The 27,549-nt window shown below is 45.0% G+C and overlaps 3 protein-coding genes and 1 long non-coding RNA gene across 13 annotated transcripts in view; 1 reads left to right on the top strand and 3 right to left on the bottom strand.

The window, feature by feature from the left end:
* The window catches only part of LOC148388251 (uncharacterized), a 36,886-nt gene extending 32,568 nt beyond the window's left edge, over positions 1–4,318 (bottom strand). For both annotated transcript variants that reach the window (XR_015862170.1, XR_015862169.1), the window contains exon 1: positions 4,044–4,318. This is a non-coding gene — a long non-coding RNA (uncharacterized LOC148388251). The remainder of the gene's footprint in view (positions 1–4,043) is intronic.
* A 155-nt stretch (positions 4,319–4,473) lies between these two features.
* LOC148388250 (AP-1 complex subunit sigma-2-like) lies at positions 4,474–10,551 on the bottom strand. Of its 6 annotated transcripts, none has more exons than XR_015862198.1 (6): positions 10,438–10,551; positions 9,850–10,028; positions 9,196–9,304; positions 8,979–9,116; positions 5,244–6,015; positions 4,474–4,892 (listed from the first exon to the last, which is right to left on the bottom strand). XR_015862198.1 is itself a non-coding variant. In XM_088394593.1 (6 exons), exons 2-5 carry the CDS (start codon positions 10,026–10,028, stop codon positions 8,073–8,075), a joined length of 474 nt encoding a protein of 157 aa, XP_088250719.1. In that variant the 5' UTR covers positions 10,438–10,551; the 3' UTR covers positions 4,474–4,892; positions 8,053–8,072. The 6 variants fall into 6 exon arrangements, 5 of the variants coding, with proteins under 5 accessions (XP_088250719.1, XP_088250718.1, XP_088250716.1 ...); XM_088394593.1 differs by lacking the exon at positions 5,244–6,015 and adding an exon at positions 8,053–8,120; XM_088394590.1 differs by lacking the exons at positions 4,474–4,892; positions 10,438–10,551 and adding exons at positions 6,519–6,581; positions 8,378–8,408 and having other exon boundaries at positions 5,243–5,252; positions 9,850–10,043.
* Positions 10,552–10,913: 362 nt separating this feature from the next.
* On the top strand, positions 10,914–12,754 carry LOC148388249 (retinoschisin-like). The gene is made up of 6 exons (XM_088394121.1): positions 10,914–11,050; positions 11,422–11,444; positions 11,596–11,788; positions 11,905–12,046; positions 12,128–12,323; positions 12,397–12,754. Exons 1-6 carry the CDS (start codon positions 10,993–10,995, stop codon positions 12,547–12,549), a joined length of 765 nt encoding a protein of 254 aa, XP_088250247.1. The 5' UTR covers positions 10,914–10,992; the 3' UTR covers positions 12,550–12,754.
* Positions 12,755–12,980: 226 nt separating this feature from the next.
* Positions 12,981–26,232, bottom strand: LOC148388248 (cyclin-dependent kinase-like 5). 4 transcript variants are annotated; one of them, XM_088394434.1, is made up of 18 exons: positions 26,090–26,232; positions 24,351–24,506; positions 22,909–22,943; positions 20,387–20,432; positions 20,137–20,273; positions 19,930–20,050; positions 19,246–19,305; positions 18,579–18,669; positions 18,319–18,508; positions 17,869–17,949; positions 17,642–17,805; positions 16,518–17,508; positions 16,051–16,146; positions 15,691–15,799; positions 15,443–15,566; positions 15,251–15,356; positions 14,260–14,400; positions 12,981–14,140 (listed from the first exon to the last, which is right to left on the bottom strand). In XM_088394434.1, the coding sequence occupies exons 2-18, from the start codon at positions 24,385–24,387 to the stop codon at positions 13,814–13,816; spliced, it is 2,856 nt and encodes a 951-aa protein (XP_088250560.1). In that variant the 5' UTR covers positions 24,388–24,506; positions 26,090–26,232; the 3' UTR covers positions 12,981–13,813. The 4 variants fall into 4 exon arrangements, with proteins under 4 accessions (XP_088250560.1, XP_088250561.1, XP_088250562.1 ...); XM_088394435.1 differs by having other exon boundaries at positions 15,443–15,548; XM_088394436.1 differs by lacking the exon at positions 16,051–16,146.
* Positions 26,233–27,549: the final 1,317 nt, after the last annotated feature.

The following is a 27,549-nucleotide window of genomic DNA, read 5'->3' as shown; positions in this document are numbered from 1 at the left end:
TGTACTTTTCCGCATGGGAGGTTACAGAATGCGTGTTGTACAGTACATCCTGCCCTCATCTGCACCTAAGCTGGGGGAATACAAACAAGCGCCTGCATGGCGGAATTCCTGTCACAAGTTATTGGGCAGCTAAGAGGGCGGGAAATCCTCCACCGTAATATTCTCACCCGGGTAAATCTCAAACGCTGAATAACACAAGCCAAGCAATTTAAGCGGGAAGGTCATAGCAAAGTAAAAGCAGGAGGTTGGGGGATTGTGAGGAAAAAAAATAAATACAAAATAAATAAAAAGTGCTTTTCTGAGAGAGATGAGATATGACGGGAGATGACTTGACGGCAGGTCCACAAAAAGTAATGAATATCCCCATGCGGCGTACCGCGACTTTCAGCAAACTGTCAGTTTGATAAAAATTATATTTCAGACGGATGATAACTGAAAAAATATATATATATATATATAAAGGGGGGAGGGGGCACAAAAGCAAGAAAGGACACGTCTACCTGATGCTGCCCTTAATCCTGAACGAGGACTGACAGCCGTCAAATGTCGACGCTCAAGCAAACAAACAAAACCATTGCGCCGGGAGAAAGATCTGTTTCAAAGGAGGCATGTGGAAACTTGACTTAATATTTGTATACAAATACTTGTGAGTCTGCAATTACCTGCTCACCCATCATATGTGAAATTAAAGAGAGTTTACTGTTACAACTGTTAGCAAGGATTGAATGTAGCCTCACTTCACTAATCCTCCCCTACCCCTCGACTCGCTGACCAAAGTTACGCCCATCGCTAACAAGCGCGACTGTCAAATATTGTGATTATTCAAGTTTGTGATTGTGATAAACATTCAGAGAATGCATATCATGCATTGCTGATTGCTGGCCATACTAAGCTAGGTTAGCCTGGACTGCTGGCTTATTAGGGTGCCTTGTTTGTGATGGAATATTACTATTACGCTCAATGTTGCCAGTTTAAAGTTTTGTTTAGTACAATTACTTAAAATTCAACAAGGGGAAATAACGCATCAGTCCAGCAGAAATTCTAAATGGGGGTTAGAGCGTCAAGAAGTTAGATTTAGTATTATAGAGTTGGGCTTCCTAAAACAACCTCCAGACGTGATCAATTAGTTTGGTGACGGAGGGGAAGGTTAGGATAAATATTCTTGTTATGGTGACTCAAAAAAGTTAAATGTGAGACTCTGAAGAGTAACATTTTCAAAAGTAATTTCCATGTTATGTGAATCTAAATAATGAAGTTAAAACGAATACATGAATTGAAACTTGAACTATCAATGCATCAAATTGATTTTCTTTTGTATGCACACAAACTGATGCGGTTTGCCTTGTGTGGTGGCAAAATAAAGCGTCCTTGGGCCAAAATACACCGACGCGCCTCTCCTTTGAATAAATCACGGGCGTCTATTGAGTCTGTTACGGCGCGACAACACCGGCCCGCCATTCAGCCACTGAACCCATCAAAGACTTCCAAGCCGAAGTTAGCGACGGGAATTATGGAGCGTTTGCCAATATTGTGGATCAAGAACGGCGGGAAGAAAAGCGCCATTCTCATCGCTACCTGGCCGGGGGAATAACGCCTCAATGGACATCAAACAATCCGCTCATTCACATCTACTTGAGGGACCTTGGAGCGCTCGCAACAAACACCAGACGAGCCGCATGAAAGCGGTTGAATCGCGCCTTGTATTAGTAGCGTGTCCCTTTTGTGCCCGACAATAGAGTTGCTCTCACAAAAGTGGAGAAAGAAAGACAGAAAAAGAAGGAAAAAGTTGCCTTGGCAAAATTTGAAAAGTTTTCTGCATGTACTGAATGTGCCAAATATATCATTGTCCACTAGAGAGTGCTAAAAAGACGCTCTGGTCCCCACGACGCAAGGAAAAACGACGTGTGTGAAAGAGAGCGCGTGTGCTCGACTAGTCACTGAGAGTTGTGTGCACTCTCACCTGAGTGACATTCTTCTTCTTCTCTCCGCAGAGCCTCCGACAGCAGATAAGACTTATCGCCGCCCACGCTGGAGATTTGCCCTCAATCCGGCCCGAGCAACCAAAGCTCCGTCTCCAAAAGCGAGCGGCGGCCCACGATGCCACAAATACGGCGGTTCGCCTGACAGCCAACACCAAAGGGCGACATGTCATCTGCGAAGTGTCCCTGCTTGCTTCCGCTGTCACATGATGCCACCCGTGACAAAGGTCAAGAACAGCGCTCGCGGCTGAAGATTGGCACCTCTTTCGCAAAGGAAACAACTAAGAAACCATTTCCAGATGTTTTGGAGGGGAAAAATTAAATACAGTGCATTTGCAGTTATGTCCAACAGATATTGTCTCAAATCCTAATATTTAAAATGTAAACATTTAGGGTAGCTATTTTACAGTTTAAGGGGGTACATCATAAACAAAATTTAATTGAAAAAATATAATATATAAAAATACAAATGAGCTAAAATAGTGAATTCTATTTTCAATATAATGTATCATTTTTAAAAACTTTTCTGTTTGCAAAGGTATTTGTGATGGCAGCAATAATAGAAAATTTAGACGTTGATTGACAATGGCCTATTTGAGGATTGGGTTCCATTTTTTCTTCAATAGCAGACTTCTCAAGAGGCTCTTGGAACGACAATACATTCTCTCATGATAATAATTCACTCTGAAATCAAAAGCCATTGAAATAGTGTCAGATGATGCAGGCCTGCAATTGCTGAAGTGTGCCACTGCCATCTAGTGGACAAAATAATAACTGACAACAATTTTATTACAATATACTTTTTTATATGTATTAAAATACCACTTTTTGGGTCAAATAATTTCAGGATATTTACATATTTATTAATGCATAAAAATGTAGGAAACGCATGCTTGGATATACAAAATAGTTTTTCAATTCTATTGACCATTATTGCCAAGAAATTCTGTAACTAAAAATTAAGGGCAGTTTTCATTTTTCTAGAAAACCACCTAATTTATATGATACTATAAAATATTTACATTTGGAATAAAACATCTTGAAAAAAACTATGTAAAATCAGATTTTCTGAATGTTTGTGTATCTTTCCCCCATCAAAAACGTGCGTAATCCTGAGGGCCTCCAGATGTCTCTCCAAAGACTTCGTTAGCTGAGACAATTGGGCCGCAATCAGTTGTTTTATCTTCATCTGACAGCCATGCGTCATATTACGGCCGACCAAATTGCTTTTCTTGCCACCAGCTCACGACGGCAAATTATCTTAATTGTGTTGTGATTACGCCTCACAGCGAGAGCTCAACTGTGGAAAACACACGTTCTGGTTTCGGTGGGACGATATGATCGTGAGGGCTCTTTGGCACTCTCTTGTGGACACCTGTAATTGTGCATTTATATTTCCTCGATATTGCGTACCCGCTAAATTGACAAGTGCAAAAATACATAAATGTTAATAAACCAAATATCAATAATACCAAAAGGAGGTGTTTTGAAGCATTTTGAATAATTTTTAAGACAAATTATCTATTACGTTCAGTGACAGTATAAACAAGCACCAAACCCACAAAAAATACACTATTCTTTCACTAGAATATATAATCAAATAATCAAGAGCCCATAGGCTTTCTTTTAAGATGACAGTCAAAATGACTCATTTCAAAATGGAACAAACAAGCACCCAGTCATTTTTTATTGAGGCAGCAGGTGGCGCCATTCTCAACAAATTCAATACAGTCGACCCTCATTTATCATACATTCTTTAAAAACAGATAAGTTTTACCCACTGTCACTCGTGTTTAAGACATGTGAACTCATCAAAATACGCGGAAACATTAAGTGAACTGTAAAGTGACCTAATCCAACTTTTTCAGCACCACTGTGACGTCACCAAATGTCGAAAATCGCAACTTCCATTACAGAGGTCAAAAAATGTATACTACGGCAAGAAATATTATTAAACGATCATCACGTCAACTCCAAAACACCACTGCAGCAAGTTCAAAATCAATATTTATCCAATAACGTGACTAAAATATAAAAAAGTTAAATAAATTGCATTGTACTCACCAGAGACGTTCTTTTGTTTGTTTGTAGACAAGATGCATTATCTTTTGCGAGCTGTGTTGGCAAATCAGCACTGTCGCTCGTTGTTGATGCGCTGGGAGTGACAAATCAATCTTTTGATAAGATGACATACCCCATTAAGCTATAGCCCGAATTATTCTCACAAAGTCAATTTTTGATGAACTTCTACTCATGTCCGTCTTCTGTGTCGTTCTGCAGTCACCTGCGTGTAATTTGAACCACGTTTTTTGAGTAGCTGCCATCAACCAATCATCAGGTCAGGTATTACAAGGGCACCACGTGGAAACTGAAATCTGATTGGATAATAAACAGACTGTTGGCGTAAATTATAAATATTGTACATTTTTAAAATAACTCCTTTATAAAGGTAGGTATACCTTCTTAATGGCAAGCAAATACAAGACACATTGGCTTGGTATTGTGATGTCATATTTTAATGAACATGTCCAGTGTAATACGGAATTCAATGGCCACAGTGACGTCACTTTGTACACTACAGCTGTGCCTTCCAGTGTAAAGTAAGAGTATAAAAAAAGCTAAACAAACTCTTTGGTTCTGTTATTGTAATACTTTTGACTTCCCTTTTAATGTACGCAATACATATTTTTCATGAAAGCTTTGGTTACGCATGTAACTATTCTCAGTAGTAGTCAAGAATTGCATATAAAAAGAGTGCTACATCGTTTTTTTTTAAACATAAGAAAAGATACCTATTTTTACTGGGAAAATGTCAACTTATACTGAAGGGGCTGTGGCTTGTGCATGAGTTTTTTTCTTTTGTTTTTATGTCAGTCCTATTTCCTCCAGAACACTGCGTGGTGTCTCCCCATCCTGCAAAAACAAACACTAAGTATGTGGAGGACAAATAGGGACACTGATGATGTCATAATTTACAGGTTTTGTGCATGTGCATGCAACACTTTCAAAACCCTTGAAATCATTCAAACACGCGTTTGTTTCTTTTTTAAACATGATAAATACTAATACACACCTTTTGGATAAGTACACAACACGTTTTTTGTTTGCTTGTTTGTTAAAGTACATCTTTTTCCAAACAAATATGAAAATAAGCAAAACCAATTATGTATTCTAATTTGTATTTTGTAAGCGTTTCATTAAATGGTGCAAGACAGCAGACCACAGCAGCCAAGTAGCTTGTTAGCAGAAAGTAGCAGCACTTACTTTGACATCCTAGCAGCAGCATGGGCACAAAGTCAAGAAAGCAACACATTTGATTAGAGTCACATGCAAATGCCACCAAAAGAAAATGCAAGAAAAACACTGGGGAGCTGAATAAGAATCACAACATATTTATTATTCATAAACCTACATATCAAACTATTGCACTGTATCATAAAAAAACGGTGCTGATTAGTCAGATTGCAAATACTTGTGTCCCTCTATCAGCTTCTTATAAAGCTTTCGATATTACTTACGTGGAAGGTCAATTAGGCCTTTGGTTAATAACTGGTGCAAAAATAGCAAATGTTCAGGTCATTAATACCACACTAAAAATATTAATAGAAAGTGACTCTTCTATCGCAAAGATTGTGCTTGTCAAGACATACAATTTAAAAACTAAAAATAGACGAGATAGAAGAAAAGGTAACATGCATGAATGGCATACAAGAAAAAAACAAGACTCCATTTTCTGAAATAGAAGCCGTAAAAAAAAAAAAAAAAGACAAAGCGTACAAAGAGTACAAATTCAGTTCTAAGCTTGGCCACGACGCAACTTCAACAAGCAGATTGAGTAGCAAGCTCTGTCACGTAACAAAGAAGGTAACAGCCACATGTATGACAGTTGCGGTGCATCACGCCTGCGCGGGTGGGTACGGTCGGGCTTGGGCTACAAGGCACAAGGACGTGGTGCGGAGCAAAAGGTGCTGAGCATGCATGGCACAGGCGTGGCAGCCAGTCAGTACAAAGGCACATTAAAGTACTCGTGACGGGGCTGAGGGAGAGACAGAAAGCCTTTAGAACACAGCAACACGCAGCCCGAAGGCCTCACTTGAAACTCCACCATGTGCTACATCGTCGCGTGACGAGACGCTTTGCAGTCGACAAAGACGGCGGTACCTTGTTTGTCTTACAAGTGACGTCAAAATCAGGGATAAAACAATTAAGAGTGCCACAAAGAAAATAACACCAGTGGTGCTGGCCCGGGAGCACTGGAGCAGGAACAGGAACTGAAATACTTGACCCAGACCCGTACTCAGAACACTGAACCAAAAATAAGACTGGAGGAGGGACCACACCCAGAGTACTGGATCAGTATACAGATCAAGACAAGAAGCAGACATGAAGAAGACTGGAAAAACTAAACGGGAGAAACTAGATGGGACAAGGAACTACACACAACGGTAAACATTTAACCAGACACACGAGACAAGTGAAGAAGACTGTCCTTGTACTAGCACCGGCGACCTACACAGTAACTCAGCAGACGATATTCACCTCAGCGCGTCAAGTTCTGGAATAGTCCCGAAGTCTCCGAGGTCACATTAGAGACCGTCATACCTGAGAGTCAAACAGGTTGATTACAAAAAGAAGCCTCAGCTAAGTCTTCTTCATCTTCTGGGGCATCATTATTCTAAACAAAGATCTGCTTGCTGGCAGGAGGTGGCAAACTAATGACCAGGCGCCTGAAAAATGTTCCGTGGAGGGCTTGTTATGAAAAATAGCTTTGTCGAAATCCGCCGAGGTATGTTAGCTAGCAGTGTAATTACAGCACAGTGCCAAGCACTAATGCTCACCTCAACCTTGCGGAGAAAACATTAGCAGCGGTTTTCAGTATCATGCGGTCAGAACTAAGCTCTGGATTCTGACTGGCACTTTGGACCAGGGCTGTGGACTCAGACTCGGGGACTCGGACTCGGTCATTTTTGCCGGACTCATTGCTGATTTTGACCGAGTCCAACAATAAAAAAAAATACGTTCAATTTTATTTTCATCATGCTGCTGAGAATGCACGTAGGAATACTGTCCACAGCCCTGCTTACGATCAATGCGGCCACGTTGAGTTGCACTTAGGCTAATGTTTACATTATGTACCAATGTCAAGGACGATTATGTCACCCAGCTTATATCATTGATGTGTTTCGATAGTTGTGGGGTCGTTACTAATTATTTGTGTTTAGATAAATGTCTGAGCTATAATGGTGTAATTAATGATTAAAAAGTATTATCTTACATGTCCTGTGTTTCAGAATGGTTATTTAATTGGGCGAGAGTGTGTTTTCAAGCGTTTTGCCTCATGCCAATGGCACTCAGGGCTAAGGGTGGGCTTCAATGACTATTTTTGTAAAGCCACGCATTTAATACCATGTCAAATAATATATTAGAGTGTAGGTTATGTTCCAATGTATCCACTTCTATCGGTTAAATTGTCAACCGTACATTTATGACTACGCCACGAGTGATCTACGTTATGAACTAGCACAAGTCTGGTAGGGCAGGGAAAATGTTATCGATCCGACGTCCGATTGGAACGTCGCCTCACTTTTACGTCCGCGCTCTCAGCAAGGGATCCTATATAAGCCGAACCAGCCAATGTGAAAGCAGTTGCGTTCGTTCTGCATATATAATTAGCTATTTTGTCCCTCGGATAATCATGGCACCCAGAAAGAGTCATGTGTTAGCCTTGAATAAAGACTAAGCAGTCACATGAATTAACAGATAAAATGGACAGCCGGACTCGGACTCGGTGGTCAAGAGGCCGGACTCGGACTCGGTGCAAAAATCCGACCGAGTCCACAGCCCTGCTTTGGACTAAAACGCACAACATTCAAAAGTTTTAGAAACAAAGCAACAGCCAGTCATTAGTTTATGTTTGTAATCACGAGGTAATATCGCATTTGAGGTTCATCCTGAAACCTCAAAGCAAACTCGGCATACTTTTTTGGGGGTGAGTAGCGTAGTTTTGGAGCAACTCATGCCCGTCCAGCATGCAGGTGTGCACGGCGGCGTTTTTTTAAACGGACTTATTTACCCACGTGAGGCGGCGGCCCCTTACAACAGCTCGTCACTTGGCAAACCTCCCCAGTCTTCATTCGGGTTCTATGAATAAGACAATCCAGCCAATCAGAGAGCTCGCCCAGGAAGAGACTCAAAGCCACTGTGATTACGCGACACAAATCTGAAACTTGTTTTAAGACCTGCCATTTTGTGCTAATGTATCATATTCCACTCTGTATCTTCCGAGAAGATTTTTCTTGCGGTGTCAAGTAGTCACTGGATTCATTTATTGAACTACAAAGTACTAGTAGCGGACTAGCTAGTCGTCTATCACTAGTAGGACTAAACAAATTGTGTACCTGCAAACATGCGCATCTCAGAGTCTATGTTCTGCAAGTCACACAAAAAAAAAATACAAACAAGCAGAAAGAAAGGAGACACAATTAAGGAAAAGAAAAATCACAAAGAACGTAAAGAAGGAACACAAGCATGCAGATGATAAATATTAAAAATACAGCAGTACCTCGACTTGGCCATTATTCTGTTTCAGTTGCCCCAAAGCACCGCCATTTTTGTTGTTTTAAACCAAGAAAAAAGATATGGATATGTTCCTTTCCAGCTTGTAACTGGAAAACTTGCCCCACCATATTCACATTAAAGTGCCCAAAGCTTCGCTATCCGATCGAGTTTGAAAAAGTGTTCTGCTCCGGGGCTCCCTCTACTGTAGCCGAGTGGAATTTCACATTTAGAATGGTGGCGAGAAGTTAGGGGAAGTATACCAAAGCAGTGGAAATTAAAAAAAAAAAAAAAATTGATGACTTTACACTGCCAGTGAGGATTCAGGAAAAATTCGGATGATGTAAACCGTATCGCTGTTCCTACTCCTATTTTGTGAGTTCCCGTAAAGTTGCCAACTTTGAAAACGGGACATGACCTTGCATGCGGGCGTGCGTTGCTCACCTCTTGCAGCAGGTCGCCTTGCTCGATGGCCTTGAGCACATTCTTCTTGGACGTCTCCTGAGCTTCGCCGCCCAGCAGGAACTCATCCAAGATGAAGTAGGCCTTCTCAAAGTTGAAGATGATGTCCAGCTCGCACACCTAGAAGTTTTTAATGAGGGGGGGCGTTAGGTGGTGATTAAGGTGGGATCTGCGATAACGCTGAAGCCGTCGAACTCACGCTGCCAAAGTATTTGTCCAGCAGTTCCACGTATCTGTGAATGATCTCCAGCGTGATCAGTTCATTGTCCTGCTCCTCGATGGCGCAGCAGAAGTACAAGCTGGCGTATCTGCCAAGAGATGAATTTGGTGATTCATTGTAGACTATGATAGCTATGAGTTTACAGTGAAAGTAAAAGCTCGTCAAAAGCCTTCATCATCATCATCACGAAGAGAAAACACCCACTCGTCACTTTGTCCTCTCAGGTGCCGTCAAAAAATCATGCTGCCAACGTGGCACTTTTGCCTTATGAAAGCAACCACAGGTGATCAGCTGGCCTGCACACTCCAAAGCGAAGCCTTTTCCTGCCACCCGGCAGGGGACTCCTTTATCCGGGATAATCCCTCACGCACTCTCAAAGCATGTGACCACTGGCTAATAATAATAAACGCAGGAAGCCAAGACGGATATTACACTGCGCTCCGTCCGCCTTGCAAGCAATTTACCTCATGTAACATCATCTTCAGGCTACAGTGGTAGCGAAGAAACCAAAAATCATTATTCAAGCCATTCACCGTGTTTATTTCATTGACAGAAATGATATCCCAGTGCCAGGCAATTTGAGTTTTATTTCTGTATTTCTGTTTGATTAGCCACAAATTGACATACGCTCACCTCTTGTAGACAACCTTGAGGTCTCTCCACTCCAAGAAGCTGCACATTTTGGCCTTGCGGGCTAGGATGGTCTGGACCAGCTCCCTGGTGATCTTCTTCTTCTCCTTGTCTGACAGGGGCACGTACCACTTCTGCAGCCGCAGCTTGCCCTGTCTGCTGAAAAGCAGCATGAACTGCATCTGAAAGGAAATCATTGTCAGAATCATCAGGGCGCAAGCAGCGAGTGGAAGCAAGAGGAAACCATGGCAAAGGTGGTCGCAAAATGTTGCAGATTACTCCACTCAACACTTGTTGTATGATTCATCTCATACACTAGTCAAATCGGCTATTGGTGAAAAGAAAACCTTATTTTTAATATGATAATGGCTATAGTTAATTACTGTAGTATCTGCAACTCCCTCCCACTTGTTAGTAAACCGCTTATCCAAACATTAAAAGTAGCATTATGCAAGCTAACGGGAAGTACATAACAGTGTCAGTAGCGCACAGTTAACGGCGTTATTCGGCAACTACTCCAGGCAAAGACAACACGCACGCTTCGAGCCTGACTTGAAACGTCTACAAAAACAGACGTTGTCAAAATGTTACCTTTAACTTGCACACAGTTCCGTAGAAGAGGAAGAAATCACAATTTAGCCAGCCATCAGGAGGACCCCTCACTCAGAGGCTGCCGATGCCAATCGCAGTCAAGCTTGTGATTGGCCTGAGACGCCGGTTGATCGACGCTCATTGGTTTATTGTTTTAGTCCCGCCTTTCCTAACGGTGTATGGCTGGCGCAGACGTCGATCATGCCACAGAGAAAACTGATTGGACAATAAAAAAATAATAGTACGGACCGTGACAGTAGTTCCACTATCATGAAATAACAAAATCAAACCGTATTTTTTTGTGTGAAATGCATGCACATTTTAAATAACTATTGCATAAAGACATCCAAAAAAGAAACTTGACCTTTGACCTCTGGTTTCTATGCTGCTTGTATACAATGCCTGAGAAAGTTGGATGTGTCACCCATTTAAGCATTGAGCCAATAATGCGTATTAGATAAAGGCCTCACGCTTGACTACATTGGATTAGTGTAATCTCAATCTCAATCCCGACGCAGGGCTCACATCCCATTTTCAGCACAGCCGAGCAACGAGATGGAGGGCAGCGTTCTTCGTTGGGCCGCTCTCCTTTTCTTCCTTGTCCTCTTGCAGGGTAAGTCAACAAAGTTTATTAATAAAATTATGTGAATAGTCATTTTCATCAGGGAACACACACAGCGGAAACTCTGAAAGTAACGACACAACCCGTTCTGCTAATTGTTTGTCCCAAAGGAGATTATGTGGTGTCGCTCGCATTTTTGCACGTTTGAATATTTTCATGGGACATGGTTTGTATAATCGTGTGCATTTACTGTCTCTTCGAAATGTCAACGCTGAGATCAGCGTGACTTAAACTCAATCCACTCGTGTTTTTGTTGGACTTTAGCGGTTTCACTGTTGATGGAACCGTGTTGTCTATAAAACTTTTCGAGATGTCTTTTTACATTCCATGCACGCATGGATTGATGGATGGATGTGCCACAGTCGGGGCTGTTGACTCGCAGGAGGTAAAAACAAAAAGTCCTTGAGTTTGTCCTCCTGAATAGACCTTTCCCCCCACAATGTCACATGTTCTCCCAGGTAGCAAAAAATAAAAACTTCAACTTTGAAGCGGGAGTCAATCACTTTCTCGTTTCTTTCTCGTTTTGGTCACCGCAGGAAGAGGAGATCCTGCAGGTGGAGGAGGAGATGCAAGAGGAGGATCAGCAGATCCAGGAGACATGGACCAGCAGGAACGTGCAAGCGTGTACCTGTGACTGTGAGGCCATGGTGCCCACCAGCCTCTCCGAGACCGTCGCGCCCACCTCGCCGCCGGAGCCATTCCAAGGCCAACCATTGACTTGCATGCCAGGTGCGATGACGTCACACTTTTTAAGCTTCTGCGCTGGTGGTTGTGTAATTGCAGTCAATCATTACAAAACGAGAAGGAGAGCTACGTCAAGCGTCGTGCTGGTCTTGTTCACTCAGAGTGTCCGTACCACAGAGCCCTGGGCTTCGAGTCCGGCTCGGTGACGTCAGACCAGATCAGCAGCTCCCATCAGGACCAGTACAGCAGCTGGTACTCCTCCTGGGTCCCCAACAAGGCTCGACTCAACAACCAGGGTTTTGGGTACGGCGCCTGCCTCGAGGTAGATACACAAGTGTCCTTCCGCCAGCGTGAGCAGTCCGTTCTTCCGTCTGCACGCGTCAGGTGCGCCTGGCTGTCCAAGTACAACGACCAGCACCAGTGGCTGCAGATCGACCTGCGGGAAGTGGGCGTGGTCTCGGGCATCCTGACGCAGGGTCGCTGCGACTCGGACGAGTGGATCACCAAGTACAGCATCCAGTACCGCACAGTGGAAACACTCAACTGGGTCTACTACAAGGACCAGACGGGAAATAACCGGGTAGATATACAGATTTGATATTTGGACGAATTGTTACCCACGATTGATGAGGCGCTGGCTGTCTTGCTCTCAGGTCTTCTACGGAAATTCGGACCGCTCGTCCACGGTGCAGAACCTTCTGCGCCCGCCCATCGTGGCACGCTACATCCGCCTGCTGCCTCTGGGCTGGCACACCCGCATCGCCATCCGCATGGAGCTGCTCATGTGCATGGCCAAGTGCGGCTGAGTGACCTGCCGGGACGACACGCGACGCTCGCTCTTCGTTCATAAAAATAAAAAAATTACAGATGTCTGCACTTTAACTTGACAACATATCATAGATGTTAATTTTGGGGTTAGGGTTGGAATAGTAAATGTTGTTAATGCTATGTTTGGGGTAAAACATTTAGCACACAACAAAATGATCAATAAACATTGAACTTTTTGTGTCATCTAGTCTCTTTTGATTCTAGTATTTTATTTTCTATTCTATATCTCTAAGGTCATAATTGTCTTCCAAAAATATCTAATTATCTCATGAGAATACTTTTTCAATCTTGTAATATTATCTCATTTTGTGTTTTGATCGAGAAAAAAAAAATCCTGAATTTAAAATATTCATTCATATTTGTGCGGCTCAAATATTCCTGGAAAAAAAAAATACAACATGCACTCGTGTCAAATGAAACCAGTTTGCAATTTATTTGAGCTTTAGCGTTACAGATGTAAACATGAATATTACACATTTGTCTGTCGGGGGGGGAGGAGAAAACACGATGGACTATGCTACAAATGTGTAACAAAAATTCCAATTGAAACACTGTTTGGTTTGGCCTGCCCATAAACAAACTGTGTGTGTGTGTGCGTGTGCGTGTGCGTGTGTGTGTGTGTGTGTGTAAATAGACGACAAAGACTCCCACATTAGTAGTATTAATATAATACACACGCTTCCTCCTACACATCTCCTCGCTGAGTAGAATTTACAGCGTGGACACCTTATTGGCCATTTTTAGAATCCTAGCTAAGGTACCTTAGAAACAATGCTTTCATTTTTAATCATCATAATAAACATCAGAATAATGAAGTGTGCAGCAACTGTACAGTAATGTGTCAAAAATAAGGTCAAATCAAAGGGAAGTGATTGATTGATTAAAAGATTGTCAACTCAGTTGATGTGTGCGCGCGTGTTGCATTACAATGTCACGTCACGTTTCCGTGCCCGCAGGCTTTGCCCAACAAGAACGACCGTACCTTTCACAAGTAAATAAGGCTCTCTAAAAACACACTTTCATCTAGCCATTTCTATATTTATATACATATATAGTTAAATATTCCATTTTTAATATGTACTTTATAATACAAATAAAGTCATCATAGAAAGTCTATCAAACATTGGAAGCCTTTAAAAAAAAAACATTAAGACACAAGAAGGCTTTTGGCCCTCAGTTTGCAAGCGGTGCACTGTGCGTGTGTGTTAAATAGTGTGTGTGTGTGTCCATCAATGTGTTGGTTCACAGCGCCGTCTCTTTCAGATCGTTGAGGTTGGCCATGCGGGACCTGGAGGGGCGCCCGAAGCCGTGGCCGTTCTGGCCCCCCTTGACGGCCATCTGCTCGGGGTAAGGGTTGCCGGAATGCCAGCCGGGCTCTAGCTGCGGGTAGGCTGACTGCCTGCTCTTCATTTGCGGGGTGTTGACCCCCGAGTGGCCGCGCCCGTCCGAGAAGGCCCCCTGGGGGCCGGGGCCTGGCAGCTGCTGGTAGCGCATGTCGGACGCCGCTGTCTGATTGGATGAGGATGAGGAGAGGTGCAGGAGTTTCCGCAGCGACTTGAGCGGTTGGCTCTGGGAGGATAAAATAAAATATGGGACAAAAGAACAATGGAATGAATTAATCCAAGTTTGACGGACAAATGCGAAAATTTGGAATCTGATGGTGTTTGGTCAAGACAGACCGGACATACCGGCGAGTGTGAGTCAGCCATCTTGTCGGCCCACTCTTTGTCCCGCTCGCGCTCGCGCTCTCGACTCTTGTCGCGGCTCCGATGGCGACTGCTCTGGTGGGAGCGCGACGACTTCTGCAGCACCGCCTCTTCACTGGGGACCTGTCGAATAAATACGTAATTCTTCCATTACCAAGCTCATAAAATCAATGTTCCCTTTTGAAATGATTTAAAATGGCATTCATTCCTTACAGCCTCTCCAAAAACCTTTTTTTAGGCGTTACAAAGCACAGTATTTTATAAAGACATAGAGAATGTAGACATGACATGACAAGCATCCAGTGCATCATTCTAGCAGCTTGGAGTTTTCATCAAGTGAGTGTGTGTGTGTGTGTGTGTGTGTCACAGTGGCAGAAAATGAGAAGCTAAAAATACACCCGGCTGCTTCCGACTGGCCAGATTGCATTTATTTGCTTCCTCGTTCCAACTTGGCAAGAAAGGAGCAGCCAAAAATGAAAATGAGCCCCTTCATAAAGTGTTCCTGCTTTGCGTCACGTTTCAGATTCCTGACAGGGTTCTCTCTTCGCCTCCGTCAACCTTCTTAGGTGACTCTGGGGGATTCTTGTGAGTAGCGGCAGTATGGCTGGCTCCCTACCTCCTACAAAAGGTGGGCGGGGGTTCACCGCTTTTCAAATATAGGTTTTGTGTTTTGTTTAGCGGTGTGCCAAAATTTGATTTGACTGATGTGGAATACGTGCAAGGAAGACTGCACAATATAATATTGTACTCTATAAAAAGCCCAATGAGATGATGAAATCCAAAGTAAAGAATGAAACATATTCGTGTAGCTCTTGGCAGAGGATCAATAATATATGCCTTTTAGTATTGTGATACTTGTTGTCTTCATGTGTTGCATCACCATTTGTGTTCAAATATCCCTTACTTAAAGGATTATAATTTGACTCCGATGCCTAACATGCGTCACTTGCGCTAGAGTGAGTCACCAACTCACCATTTGAGGCTTTTTCTTCTTCTTCTTTATTGCTCTGAAGAAACCCTGCTTTTCTTTCTCCTTGGATGGCTCGGCCGTATTCAGTACCACCGTGTCCGGACCCGTCCTCGCGTGGGAAAATCAGTGCGTTAAAGCAGGGATGCTACGACACAGAGGGTGGGTGGGGGTCGACATGGAGGGTGGGGCGCTTACCAGGGGTCGAAAGCGGTCTGGCGTTTGGAGTGGTTGGCCAGGCTGCCGGCATCGCCCGTCATGCCCGAGCCTCGCACCTGGGAGCGGCCGTCGTGGAAGGAATTGTCTGGCCGAGGAGAAGGAACTGTTCAACAAACACCACAGAGAGCATAACTTGCCTTTTGGGCACCAACACAACACAAGAACACACGCAGGCAATGCCGTGGTCCAAAGTATAGCACGCCGCACCGTGTGTCTGCCTGACCCACCTCTGTAGAAGCTCCCAACCTTGCGGGGCATGGACTCGCTGTAGATGTTGCGGTTCTCCTTAGACGATGCGCCGCCATCTTCCGCCTGAGGCTCGTGGTACAGGCCCACCTGAGACACAAACGCGGTCAACACACCACAGTCGTCGTGCACCCCGACTGTGATGAAAACGACAATCATAAGAATAAAAGTTTATGTTCTGTATGTGTTGAGACAATGTAAACATGGCTTTAACTGTCACATTAGCGTAGCAGCAAAGCAGGCAGAGCATGATGGTAGCGCTAGCCATAGCAAAGAATGTAGCAGAGAGAAATCTGGAGGGGGGGAGCGAAAGTAAGCAAGGGCAAGACAAAGGGATGGACCTCGCTTTTTTGCCTCTGCGCGTGGAAGTTGTCTCTGGTGGACTCCCTGATTGGGGGTCTGCTGTGGGGGGCCGCCTCGGCGGGGGCCTGATCACTCTGGACACAATACACACACACATACACACAAGCAGCAGCAACTATACGTCAGCAACAGACAGCGCAGTACAAGTACACACAGCCACACAACACGATGCAAAAGCCTGCAGGAGTAGCAGCATTTACAAGTAGCGGCATCCATCCTATAGCTGGACGGACATCTTCATGTAGACATCTTCAAATACAAAAAAATTATTTGCTGTGCTTTCCTAAATTCTCACGGATGGAAAATGTGGAATTTTGGTCAATTGTGCGTTTTGTGTAAGTTTAAAACGGGGAAAGGTGGTCAAACTGTTTATAAGTTTTTTAATAGGGTCCCCGTATTGCAGATTTTCTCCGTCGGTGTTATGGACTGAAGAGGAGGGACTGACCCGGCTCATATCCTCCTCCCTAGAGGCCGAGTGGCGAGGCAACGTGCGGTGCTGCAGCTGCGGCGACAGCAGCTGCAGGCTGCTGGCCCGGGTGGGCGCCCCCTGGCCCACAAGAAGCCCGTCGTCGCCCCCGTGAGTCCTCTGGTGGTCCCGCCGCACGTACATGGAGTGGCGGTGTGGTCTTTGTTGCGACGAAAAGGGGCTGCTGTAGCCCTGAGTGTAGGGCTCGTGTGGGGCCGACAGAGAGTGCACGTGGCCCCCGCCACCGCCGCCCTCGTTGGGGTCCGGGCCGTCCGGCGAGTCCTTGCGGCGGGTCGACGAGCGACGGAAGGATGAGTCCAGGGTGTTGCTCTCGCGCTCGGCACGCGTGCTCCCCCGGCGATCCGAGCGCCTCACCGCCGGGCTGCTGGGCGCCGTTAGGTCCAGGCAGCTGGAGGGGAAGTAGCGGGCGGCTGGCTCGTCGGCATATAGGTGCACGTCGTTCAGGTTGCCCACCGACTTGGCGTCGCTGAGCGTGCCGTAACTCTTGGACAGATTCAAGTAGGAGAACTTGGGCGCAGGGGCCTCCACGTAGCCGTGGCGGCCGTGCTTCTCCACCGACTGCAGGGTGCTGGTCTTGCCCTCCACGAAGGAGTGGCGGTGCTGCTGCGAGCGAAAGTTAGATTTGAGGTACTTTGCTCCGGGGCCGTCGGAGCCCTTGGGGCCCGGGCTGACGTCAAAGTCGCCCTTGTTGGCATCAGAGGGGCCAAGCAGGTGGGGCAGGTCCACGCCGCACGAGGCCGAGTGATTGAAGATCTGCGCCGGGTAGCTCTTGGGGTGCAGCGTGGGGCTCAGGTTGATTGCTGTCGGCAGGTTGCCGTTGAGGAAGCCTCCTCCTCCGCCGCCGCTCTCGCCGCTGTTGCTGCTGGGGTGGAGGTCTTCGTGGCGCGGCAAGCTGGAGCAGTCGCGCGTGCTGGAGCGATGGCTGCCCGAGCTCTTCAGGCCATGACTCCTGGCCAGGGACCAAACACAATCAGTAAAAGTAAAATTAAGTCAGTGCCAGAAACACCTTCCTTGACTTTGGACTAAATGGCCACAAAGGGAGCTGACTTTGCAGAGTAGAAAAAAAATTATGTGAATTCCACCTGCTGGGCGTGGTGTCTCCGTGGTGGGGCTTCCTCTTGGAGGAGCGCACCGGCGTCGGCGTGGGAGGCCCGGTCCGCTCTGCCAGCCTCAGCGACTGGAAGGCGTGATGGTTGAGGCCCTGCTCCGTCAGGAACCGCTCGCCCGGGTTGAGTAACAAAAGACTCTGGAACGCACAAAGAGACGCTCGAGCTCTTTCTGACTCAGCGTCGTGATCACTCAAAAGTACCTTCAACAGGTCCAGCAGGGCTCCGCCGATGATCCCCAGGTATCGGCGCTCCAGGGTCTGTGGGTGGTTTACGGTAGGGAACTAAGAAAAACATCACCAAGGGAGACAAGATTGTTTAAAAAAAAGATCAGAAATCAGGATCGGTAGAGTTCAGCACACATCGCGAGGGTGCCGTTGGAGACTGATAAAAACGAGCAATCTGCAAAGTGCTCATTATGAACTCCTTAGGCGTGGGCACGAACAAGTAAAAGGAAGGACGACCCGGCTTGCAGAACACGATACACCGATGAGTCACTGCGATGCAATCAGTCACGGCGCAGCCAGAGGAAGATCATTTTTTTAAATAAAAGTAGCAGAGTGTGCGAGCAGCAAGACGGAGAGAAGAAAGAGGTGATGGAAGATGGAGGCGAGACGGCATGAGTGGTTTCTTTTTTTTCTTTTTTTTTTTACCCGAAGTCCATGGAAGCGAGGGTTGCTGTAGAAGAGCTTCATCTGCTCTGGCGGAAGAGGCCCCAGAACTTTCTGGATGGTGAAGAGCTGGTCGATCTCGCTCTCGCCCGGGAAGAGAGGCTGTCCGTCGCTCAGCTCTCCCAAGATGCAGCCCACCGACCACATGTCCACCGCTTTGCCGTACGGAGCCCTGAAAAGACGGAAGAAGAACGAAGTAGGAGCAAGTCCATGCTTTTCGGGGCGTTTGCTGACAGACGTACCCGAGCAGGAGCTCCGGAGAGCGGTACCACCTGGTGGCTACGTACTCGGTGTAGTTAGCGTCCGTTCCCTCCGAGAGGTTGCGTGCGAATCCTGCCAAGAGATGACAAGATGAGACCAAATTGCAGCTAGTTTGGAGTTCTTTTGAAGTGCTTTGCTGCCCTCTTGTGGCATCTGTATGCAAGGTTCTATCACAGTGCTAGCTTGAGTTGAATTAGATAAAAATAATAATCCCCGACGGAACAAAATATGAACTGCATTCATGTCAGATTTGAAGATGAAAATGATATAAACATTTTGACGGAAATAAATTCTACTACAGACTACGAACTGGCATCCGCTTGGCCTCCATGTGTCTCCAACACGGCCTCCCGCCTCTCGTAGCAGATTGCCCGCATGATGGTTTTCCCTCCCCCGTAGCCCCTCGTTCCATTGCCAGATTGGCTCAAAGCGCCACACGAGCCTGTCGCATCACCACACGCTTTAGGTACCGAAGCGTGCGGATAACCGATTGAGTCATTATTCCACATCTTTAATATATCTGGTCGTCCAGGCGCTAAATTGTCTTAGAAGAAAGGACAAAGAGCAGATGTCAACTGGATCTGTGGTTAACCACATGGATATAAATATAGCGTGCCAAAATAATGCTCCGGTTGTGTCAGAGCTCACCAAAGTCACACAACTTGAGGACGTCATCAGAGCTGATGAGAAGGTTCTCTGGCTTGATGTCTGAAGAATGAGCAGACAACATGTCAACTTTAGGACGTCATCGCACACAATTAAAACCAAAAGTTGTTATCCTGCTAATACATTTCAAATCTTATTTTTGGAGTGAAAAAACATTTACATGGTTGAATCACTTCAAAGCAATTCAGTCAATTCACACAAGTCAAAAGTGTGTCCAACTGCCCTTGGAGACAACGACTAAAAAGATCCAGCAATTAAAGAAACATGAAAATTCACAGATTGTAAAGCGGGAACAAAGCATGACTTATTCATAAAGGACAAGCCCGAGGAAGCAGAAGGAATCGTACGAGGGATCCCAGCGGCCATTTGGACGGCCCATTGCCATCTGGTTTCCTCCTTGTCCACTAAAAAGCTTACAGAGTGGAATCACGTTTTTTGGTTTTTTTGTCTCTCATTATTTTTTAAAGCATGTAGGAGTTGAGTAAATGTAAAATTACAAATAATAAATATTTTTATGCAGAATACATTTGAGAGTCTGTACTTTTTATTCGAGTACCAGAGTTAAATCAGTACTTCAATTAAAAAAAAAAAAAAAAAAGAAACATTTTGCACGTTAATTTCTTTTTTGCCTTTTTAATGAAATCTGATCAAGCGTGAGCGGGTTACCTCGATGAACAATGTCATGCTTGTGGCACCAGTGGATGGCCTTGATCAGCTGGTAGATGTAGCTGCGTGCCTTGTCGGCAGGAACTCCATTGGGGAGCTCCTCCAGCAGCTCCAGCATGTTCTAGGGAGCAAACAGAAGAAGAAGAAGAAAGAAAACACTGAGGAAAAGAAAAGGAGTTGAGGTCCACCGAGGTCCGCCCTTCGTACCTTCTCCACGTACTCAAAGACCAGGTAGAGCTTGCCTCGCCGCCGGAAGGCCTCTTTGAGCTCCACGATGTTCTCCTGCTTGAGCGTGCGCAGCATCTTGAGCTCCCGCAGCGTCGTTTCTTTGACTTCCTCATTTTCTGAGCAAAAGTCAATATTGTGTCGTTTGAAATATGTCCCGTCGGAGTTGTTCAGGTTCATGTAAATCCCACAAAAAGCGAATAAATTTAGTAGCTCAAAAAGGTCATGTTACCTTCACTGTCTTTGAATTTCTTTATGGCCACAATTTCATTGGTGTCCTGCAAGAAAAACACATTTATCAGAGCTGAATAAATGAGAAGAGCATTCAGCAATATCGAGCACTTGAATTTCTGAACAAGGCCAAAATTCAAATCGGTGGCAAAGCACAAATCACCCCTGAAGTGAAAGGCTTTGGAGAGGTGTCATTATTTTGTCACACGGTGATGCAACGGCCGGAAAGCACGTTTTGATTCATCACCAGCTCATTCACAAGCCACATGTCAGCGACAGTGAGTCTGGGTCGCTTATTGACAGTATTTTATAACTCAGTTTCCAGTTTCAAACCACTAAAACACATTTAGTCACTTTTTTTGGGAGGGGGGGCAAAGACTCTCCAGGTTCTTGTGGTGGCCTACTTATGAGGCCCAGCTGGCATTTGTGCTTGGAGCTGCGCCGAAGGCAACAACCTGCTGGAAAAAGATGACAGCCTCCAAATTGACCCACAAAACCTCAACGGCAGACACGCTGCCAAAAAGTGAACGGGATCAAGCGAAAAGACTCGATTGTTGTTGGGAGTGTATCACAAGTGCGCTCACGATTAGTTGAGGCGCAGAGTTCAGGAATGCAGCCCTGAATGGGCTTATCGTGCCACCGGTCCCTGTGTCCACACACGAGTAAAACATTGACAGGCTCCGACTCTCTCTTCCATCCCCGATAGATACAGAAACTGTTTGCTCGTTTGAGACTATTTTATAATGAGCACCGTCGGCGTCCATTTCTCTTCTCCAATTGTTTGTGATCTACCTCACAGGGTTTGAAATTGAATCCAAAAGTGTGACTTAAATGATTTCATGAGGATCAAAGCGTCCATTTCGCGGTTTCGGAAGATGACGCCAGTCATCGTGGAGTGAGTCAGCGTGAACATCTGATGTTGATGGCGTCTTTTATTTTCGGACTCCTCTGGCTTGCGTAACATCGCGGACGACGCAATTCTCTTCCTTTTCCCGATCCAGCTACAGAGCGGCTGTCGAGCAGTGGGAAGGGAAAATTTAAAAAGTCTAATCATCTGTCCGCCCCCTTTTTGAAAGGAAGGGTTATTTATGTCGGCCCACGAGGAGAAAGTGGGACAGAAGAAGAAGGAAAAAGCGGACTTAAATGGGTCACCTTGACTCCGGCAGAAACCCTCGACTTAGTTGGAAGTGAGAATGTTGACGTCAATCTCTCAATGTGACCTCAATCGGGCCCAAATATCATTGCTGTCTGGAAATAAACATTTGGAAGAGTTTCTAGTTTATCCCATCTAAGAAAGGGGGGGGCATGGATGGGTACATCAATAGGGTAGACTCAAATTCCTGTGTAGGCACCTGCTCATCAAAACGAAATGTCTCCTCCTTTCCGGTTCCGATTAGTTCGCCTAATCTTCAGTTTCGCTCGTAGTAATCATTCACCCGAGCTGGCTTCCGCTCCCACATTAGCGCGCGTTGCCTGGCTGGCTGGCTGTCAGTGGGATTTGTTAAGGGCTTAAAATAAACAATAAAAGGCCAGCTGGTGCGCCCGGCCCACTCGCCGACAACGGCCAAATGTGACATAAAGCCGGTGCAGAGAACCGCCACAACATCTTGTTTTGAGCTAGCCTGCTATGTTCCTAGACTGAGTTTGCGTTTAGAAACGCAGTGGCTGAAATGCATTTTAAATTAACAATAAAATGACTAGCCATTATCACACTGAGAGAAGCGTCACTTTTCCAACTTTATTCGCCATGTCGCTGTTCCGTCTAACCGTTCCTCAATTCTATTTCTGGCCTGATCCATTTAGGCTACTAACGACACGTATTGTACTTTTAATTTGGGGGTGGGCGTGAATGCTGCGCAGCTGCGACCGATCAAGCGCCATTTTCTCCATTTTGGTGAGCGCACGCCTCCGCAGGCCCGTTTGCTCTGACAATGCGATCGTTTCCATGTGGCAACGGTCCACATCGATCTGCGACAGGCGCTGTTCTGCCCGCTGTGCCTCCACGCGTCATGCCACGCATCAAAGGCCCTGGTGGCATCTATTAGTGACTTTCCCGCAGAGCGAGAGCGGCACAAGCTCTGCGGTGCCATTCCAGTGCTGGATGCCAGACATACCAGACAAACAAATGAAAGCATTTGAGAAGAAAGTCCCCATCACACCATGTGATTAACTGTCTGATGGCAGATGGAGGCTGAATCTTCATCAGCTAATCAATCAAGAGCTAAGCATCGTCGCATCCGAGCGTCTGGCGAGCTAGCCGAGTGGAGGTCACTACTGTAAAGATGTGAGTGCAGAAAAAATAAATAACAGAGCGCATGTTTACTGCAGATCTGTTGTTAGTGGGAGGCAGCCTATTTTTCTTTGCCCCCTCCTCCAGGTTCGGGTGTCAACACTCAGCTGGGCTTCTTCCTTAAATGAAGCGAGATGGCACGACCAGAGGCGGCCGTGTGGGTCGCTGAGCCACTTACCGCTGCTCAATATGTGCTACCATACCTTAGGGTGGGTGTTTGATCTTGATCTTACCTTGTGTCGGCACTTGAGAACAACTCCATAGGCACCTGGAAGGAAGAGAAGAAGGTCATTCCATAATTGGAGACGAGTTGTCCTGCTTGAAATTGTTCACTGATACATTTCAAATAAATAACGTCCATCAGATGTCCTCTACAACGAGGTTGAAAGAGATTCTATGGAACGGCTCCACTGTCTCCGCACAACCTCGCAAAAGTGTAACGAAGTGACCACATGGGCCAGAACCACTGTGTCCGAGTAGAACCGGTTCTGGTGATTACGCATTACAAAGTCCCCACGTTGTTGGATCGATACTTGTTACACTCTGCAAGTGTACCTAATGTGGTGGCCAGCGAGGGGATGTGAAAGTGTTCTGCCCTGCTGCTGCTGGTGTTGTCATGCCAACAGTCTAGCAATAAAAAAAAAAAAAAAAAAAAAGAAATTTTTTCCTCATACAACTGCAAGCGTCTCCTCGACAATGACGTGGCAAAAGCACATTGAGCTCACACGTTTTGTTCAGGAGAGAACGAGTGAAAGATAGCTTCACGCTAGTCTTATTTTAACAGATTTTGGGGAATGGTTGTAGTATTTTAACATTTGGGAGATTTAAGGTCATGAAATATAACCTGTGGAATTTTTAATCTGTGCAATTTTGGGAATGTTTCAATCTTTTGATTTTACCAAAGCAACTTTAGTGGGATTCATACAAAAGGAACAGGTAATCATGAAAATCTCAAGGACATAACCCCAAAATTAAATAGGAAGTCTTTTGGGAGAAACTCCCGAACCAGCACCGAACAAGGGAATCCGTCCAAACAAGCCCCATTTGGAAGCAACAACGACAGATGGACAATAGCATAAAAAATTTACGATTATTTTGAGGACTGGCCATGAAAAAAAGGACAAATTGAATGTCATTCTCCTCCTTCGCACGGGCTCGCAGAGGCTGCCTAATTACGTAAGCAGTGAATGGCGTGAATGGCGAGTCCTCGTGAGCCATCGACAACAATTGACTGACCTTACATGCATGGAGGAAAAATCTATGACTGTGCTGGATACGGTGCATGGCTCAAGTTGAATGCCAGCAACTTTTGTTTTTTTACGTCGTTCCTCATCCACTCCATGAGCCTTTTCACAAAATAGCGATACACATTTTCTATCAGCAACTGCAACACACTCATTTTACTCTAATGAAGAGCGAGGTACCGAAACTTGTCCAACTTCGAACGTGTTGGCATTTCTTCCGTATTTCTGACCTGACATCTCGTAATTTGCGCCATAATCTTTGTCTTTCACTCAAAACCTGTGCTGACCTCAAATCCGATTAAGCTGCAACGCCGCCATCTTCAGGGATCCGTTAGTCATTACAGTAGTTTACGAACTTACGAACTGGATTCCACTAACCAAATTACATCAGCAGTTGAGAAAAAGGCTTTCCAACTTCACCGGCAACTCACCTTCACCCACAATCCCAAGGACCTCAAATTTATTCATGACATCACCGACGTCACGGGTCTTCACGGCGTCAAAGGCTCACGGCGCTCGGGCTGAGGGGGGCGTGGCCAGATGCTGGCTCCCATTGGGTGCAGCGCCCCTCGCCGCATGGCCGTCATCTGCAACCCAAACGCAGTCATTTAAAACCTTGAAAGGGGACATGTGGTGAAAATGTCACTTTCTGTTCTTTATATAAATTCAGTACAGAAAAATGTACACAAATCAGTCAGACCACTAAAAATTGATGAGCTAGACAGAAAAAAACAAAACAAAACTCAGTACTCTAATCAAACCAAAGATACATCTTGGGGCACTTTGTCCTGTTTTTATTGCAACAGTAAAAACACCAACATATTTATCCATAACATGAACAGATGACCCATCTGACCTCTAGCCGTCAAAAAATGCTTAAGACCTAGAAACAAAATATCTTCAGATCCAAACTCAAAGTTTCTAGATTGCATCAGCAATGCTAATAAATCTATATTATTTGGACATATTGAATCAGGCATGCGCCACTATCATCATCTCCTGCTTTTTGGCTGCCAAAATAAACTCCGCGGAACCCCAGGAGGCCCCAGACACCTGAGCGTGGAATACCACTATTGTGTACCAATGAACAGTCAACACAAGGAGCTTTCCGAGCCTTCCCCAAAAACAAGCCACCAATCGTCTACGCCCGCCCCTCTCCAGGGCCCAAAAAATAAGAACGGTATGGCTGCGGATGGTTGTGTGGATTCTCGGAGCTCTCTCTTATCAACACAGTGACTCATGCGTGGTGAGGATAACGGGAGTCTGTGCGGGAAGCTGAAAATATACACTACTTTTAACCTTTACCCCTCACTGCATCAAGACATTATTCCCAAGGTGAAATTGGCTCAAAAAGGCGGACATTTCAAGGCGGCAAAACAAAAAAACAATTATTGGCATTTTGAGATACGGGTTCAACTACATTACCCTGATGGCCAAATTAGGTGCATTCTTTTGTGTTTTGAGTTGCACCACCATAAAGATGTCTAATACCACACATGACGGAACTTGTCCACGACTAAGTCGACACAATTTTGATCAGCAGGAGAGCCCAACATCTGAAAGATAGTGTAGTTCTCAAAGGTTTTACATAAAGTACCACCTAAAAAATAGTTTGCACTCCAAGTTCCAACATCATAGCTAAAATTAAAATCTAGTACCATAGTATAATGTTGATTCATACTCAAATTAAAAAGTTTATTTCAAATATGTCTTATCGGTGTTGGTAGAGCATGATTTGAAAAAGACATCTATTGAGAGGATATTCTTAGCCAACATATTTTATGCATGGAAAATAAATATATGTAAGAGTTAAACATTAAACATTTGTACTGAGGCAATCATGGGTCGCGAAAGAAAGTATCCGCGAACCTCCGTTTGGTCGGCGTAAGTGCGTGTGCGCATGCGTGGGATTCAACTCCCACCTGAAAACACCCAACGAGTGCAACATAATAGCAACACTGACGCGTGAAGCAGATTAGTAGAACGCAGTCAGTAGTGATTTATCAGCTAAGTGACGCGAAATATTAGGCTAATTATGATTTTTTCTTTCTCGCTACGTAAACACCCATAGCGGCAATGACCCGCGCCGTAAACACTCATCACCGCCTCCTCCTACTCCTCCACCTCCTCCGCGTTTGCATCGTCCCAAAAACACTTGAAAAGTACTCACTCGGTCAATATCAACGAGGTAAATGCTCAAAATGGGGTCGTCCATCCACCCACGAGCGGAGGAGTTCCTTCCCAAACAAGCTTGCAGCGTCCAATCCACCGACTGACTGGCTAAAGTGCGCTTTTGACAAGCTGCTAGCTACCCGTCGCCAGGGCAACGTATTTGAGTGGCGGCGCAAACTGACCAATCGCCACGGCCGATGCGCTTTCTCTCGGATGACTCCTCCGAGCAAATGGACCAATCGCAGAACGCTCTCGCCGCTGCGGCGCTGGCGGTGTTTAGTGCGAAGTGGGATATTGTTGTTCTAATTTCTCAATTACATAATTCACAAGATCACACGCCTTGTTCCGGACAAGCACACGGGACGGTCTAACGAAACGTCCACTTGAAAAATTGTCTGTCTATCTATCGGAACATCTTGTAATGGAAAAAATACTAAAATTATTTCAATAGAAAGCTCTATCTCATAATCCAAAGTATACCACATCATTTGTCCCACATCTGGAAAGTCATGTTCCAGAGCATACCACACCACACAACAGTTTATAAACCTACAAATATGAACAACCATCTCTTATACATATTTCAGGGGTACCAACCAAAAGGCCACAGGGTATGGCTCAGAATATGGGTTCACCCTTTTGGGTATGCAACAATGACGCTCCCACAATTATTGTTTAATTATGCTAACTTTTAGGTCATGTTGGAAAGCAAGTGCATCTAATTCATCGTATAATTCAATCATGCATTAATAACTATTATCACTCACCCTTGCGTGTTCAAGTATTGCTGTAGCTAATACTGCTCTCTAGTGGAAAGAAATAAAAACGGGCCTCGACAACAAGGGACTCCACCACAGAACGAATAAAGACGGATAAAATTGTGATTTTTTTTTTCTTTGGGTTCTGGCTACCGAGTGGGTAGGATGCTTTTTGCTCTGCTCCCTCAAGATTACAGCTGCAACTGAAGAGATAACGGCCTACTGACACACAGACACCTTAAAACTTTTTTAACTTTTTGAGAAAAAAACAAAACCAAAAAACTATGGGGCCTCAAAAGGATAATGCTACGTCTGAGTCTTTGGAAACGCTCAACAGTCAAATGAAAACTATGGAAGCTTCACCGACTGCCCCTGTGACTGCGCTTGTGAAAAGTCTGGAAACAACAACGGAGACTCGACTGCTCGCATTAGAAACGAAGATGGAAGAAATTGCATTTTACGAAGATGGAAGAAATCGCATTTCTCTAAGCTGAGGATGTTAAGAAAGACCAGCTGATTTTACATGGGAAAGAGGATGAATATAAAGTTGGTATTGGTGAGCAAAGTAAATTTTCTGAAACTGGTTTGCAAAAATAAATGCATCCAGTGGGTTGGATGAATAAATGTACTTATGATAAGTATCATCCTAATGATACTAAGTATCATGACTTAATTGATAAGTGACAAATTAATAGCGACT

This window comes from Syngnathus floridae, chromosome 13 (genome assembly GCF_059516105.1).
Source record: "Syngnathus floridae isolate MCC-2025c chromosome 13, RoL_Sflo_1.0, whole genome shotgun sequence".
In the NCBI taxonomy this organism is placed as follows: Eukaryota; Metazoa; Chordata; class Actinopteri; order Syngnathiformes; family Syngnathidae; genus Syngnathus; species Syngnathus floridae.
This window is presented reverse-complemented; position numbering and strand designations above follow the sequence as displayed.

Excerpts from the sequence above, each read along its gene's own strand:
- LOC148388250 (XM_088394590.1), bottom strand. The coding sequence starts at position 10,043 with ATGATTTCCTTTCAGATGCAGTTCATGCTGCTTTTCAGCAGACAGGGC. Across the intron at positions 9,117-9,195 it reads TGGACAAATACTTTGGCAGC|GTGTGCGAGCTGGACATCAT; the intron begins GTGAGTTCGACG and ends AAAAACTTCTAG. Across the intron at positions 8,409-8,978 it reads AAGGCGACCTGCTGCAAGAG|AACATAGACTCTGAGATGCG; the intron begins GTGAGCAACGCA and ends TGTGACTTGCAG.
- LOC148388249 (XM_088394121.1), top strand. The coding sequence starts at position 10,993 with ATGGAGGGCAGCGTTCTTCGTTGGGCCGCTCTCCTTTTCTTCCTTGTC. Across the intron at positions 11,789-11,904 it reads ACCATTGACTTGCATGCCAG|AGTGTCCGTACCACAGAGCC; the intron begins GTGCGATGACGT and ends TTGTTCACTCAG. Across the intron at positions 12,047-12,127 it reads CTCAACAACCAGGGTTTTGG|GTGCGCCTGGCTGTCCAAGT; the intron begins GTACGGCGCCTG and ends TGCACGCGTCAG.
- LOC148388248 (XM_088394434.1), bottom strand. The coding sequence starts at position 24,387 with ATGAATAAATTTGAGGTCCTTGGGATTGTGGGTGAAG. Across the intron at positions 22,944-24,350 it reads CCTTGGGATTGTGGGTGAAG|GTGCCTATGGAGTTGTTCTC; the intron begins GTGAGTTGCCGG and ends TCTTCCTTCCAG. Across the intron at positions 19,306-19,929 it reads GCATGACATTGTTCATCGAG|ACATCAAGCCAGAGAACCTT; the intron begins GTAACCCGCTCA and ends CTCATTCTTCAG.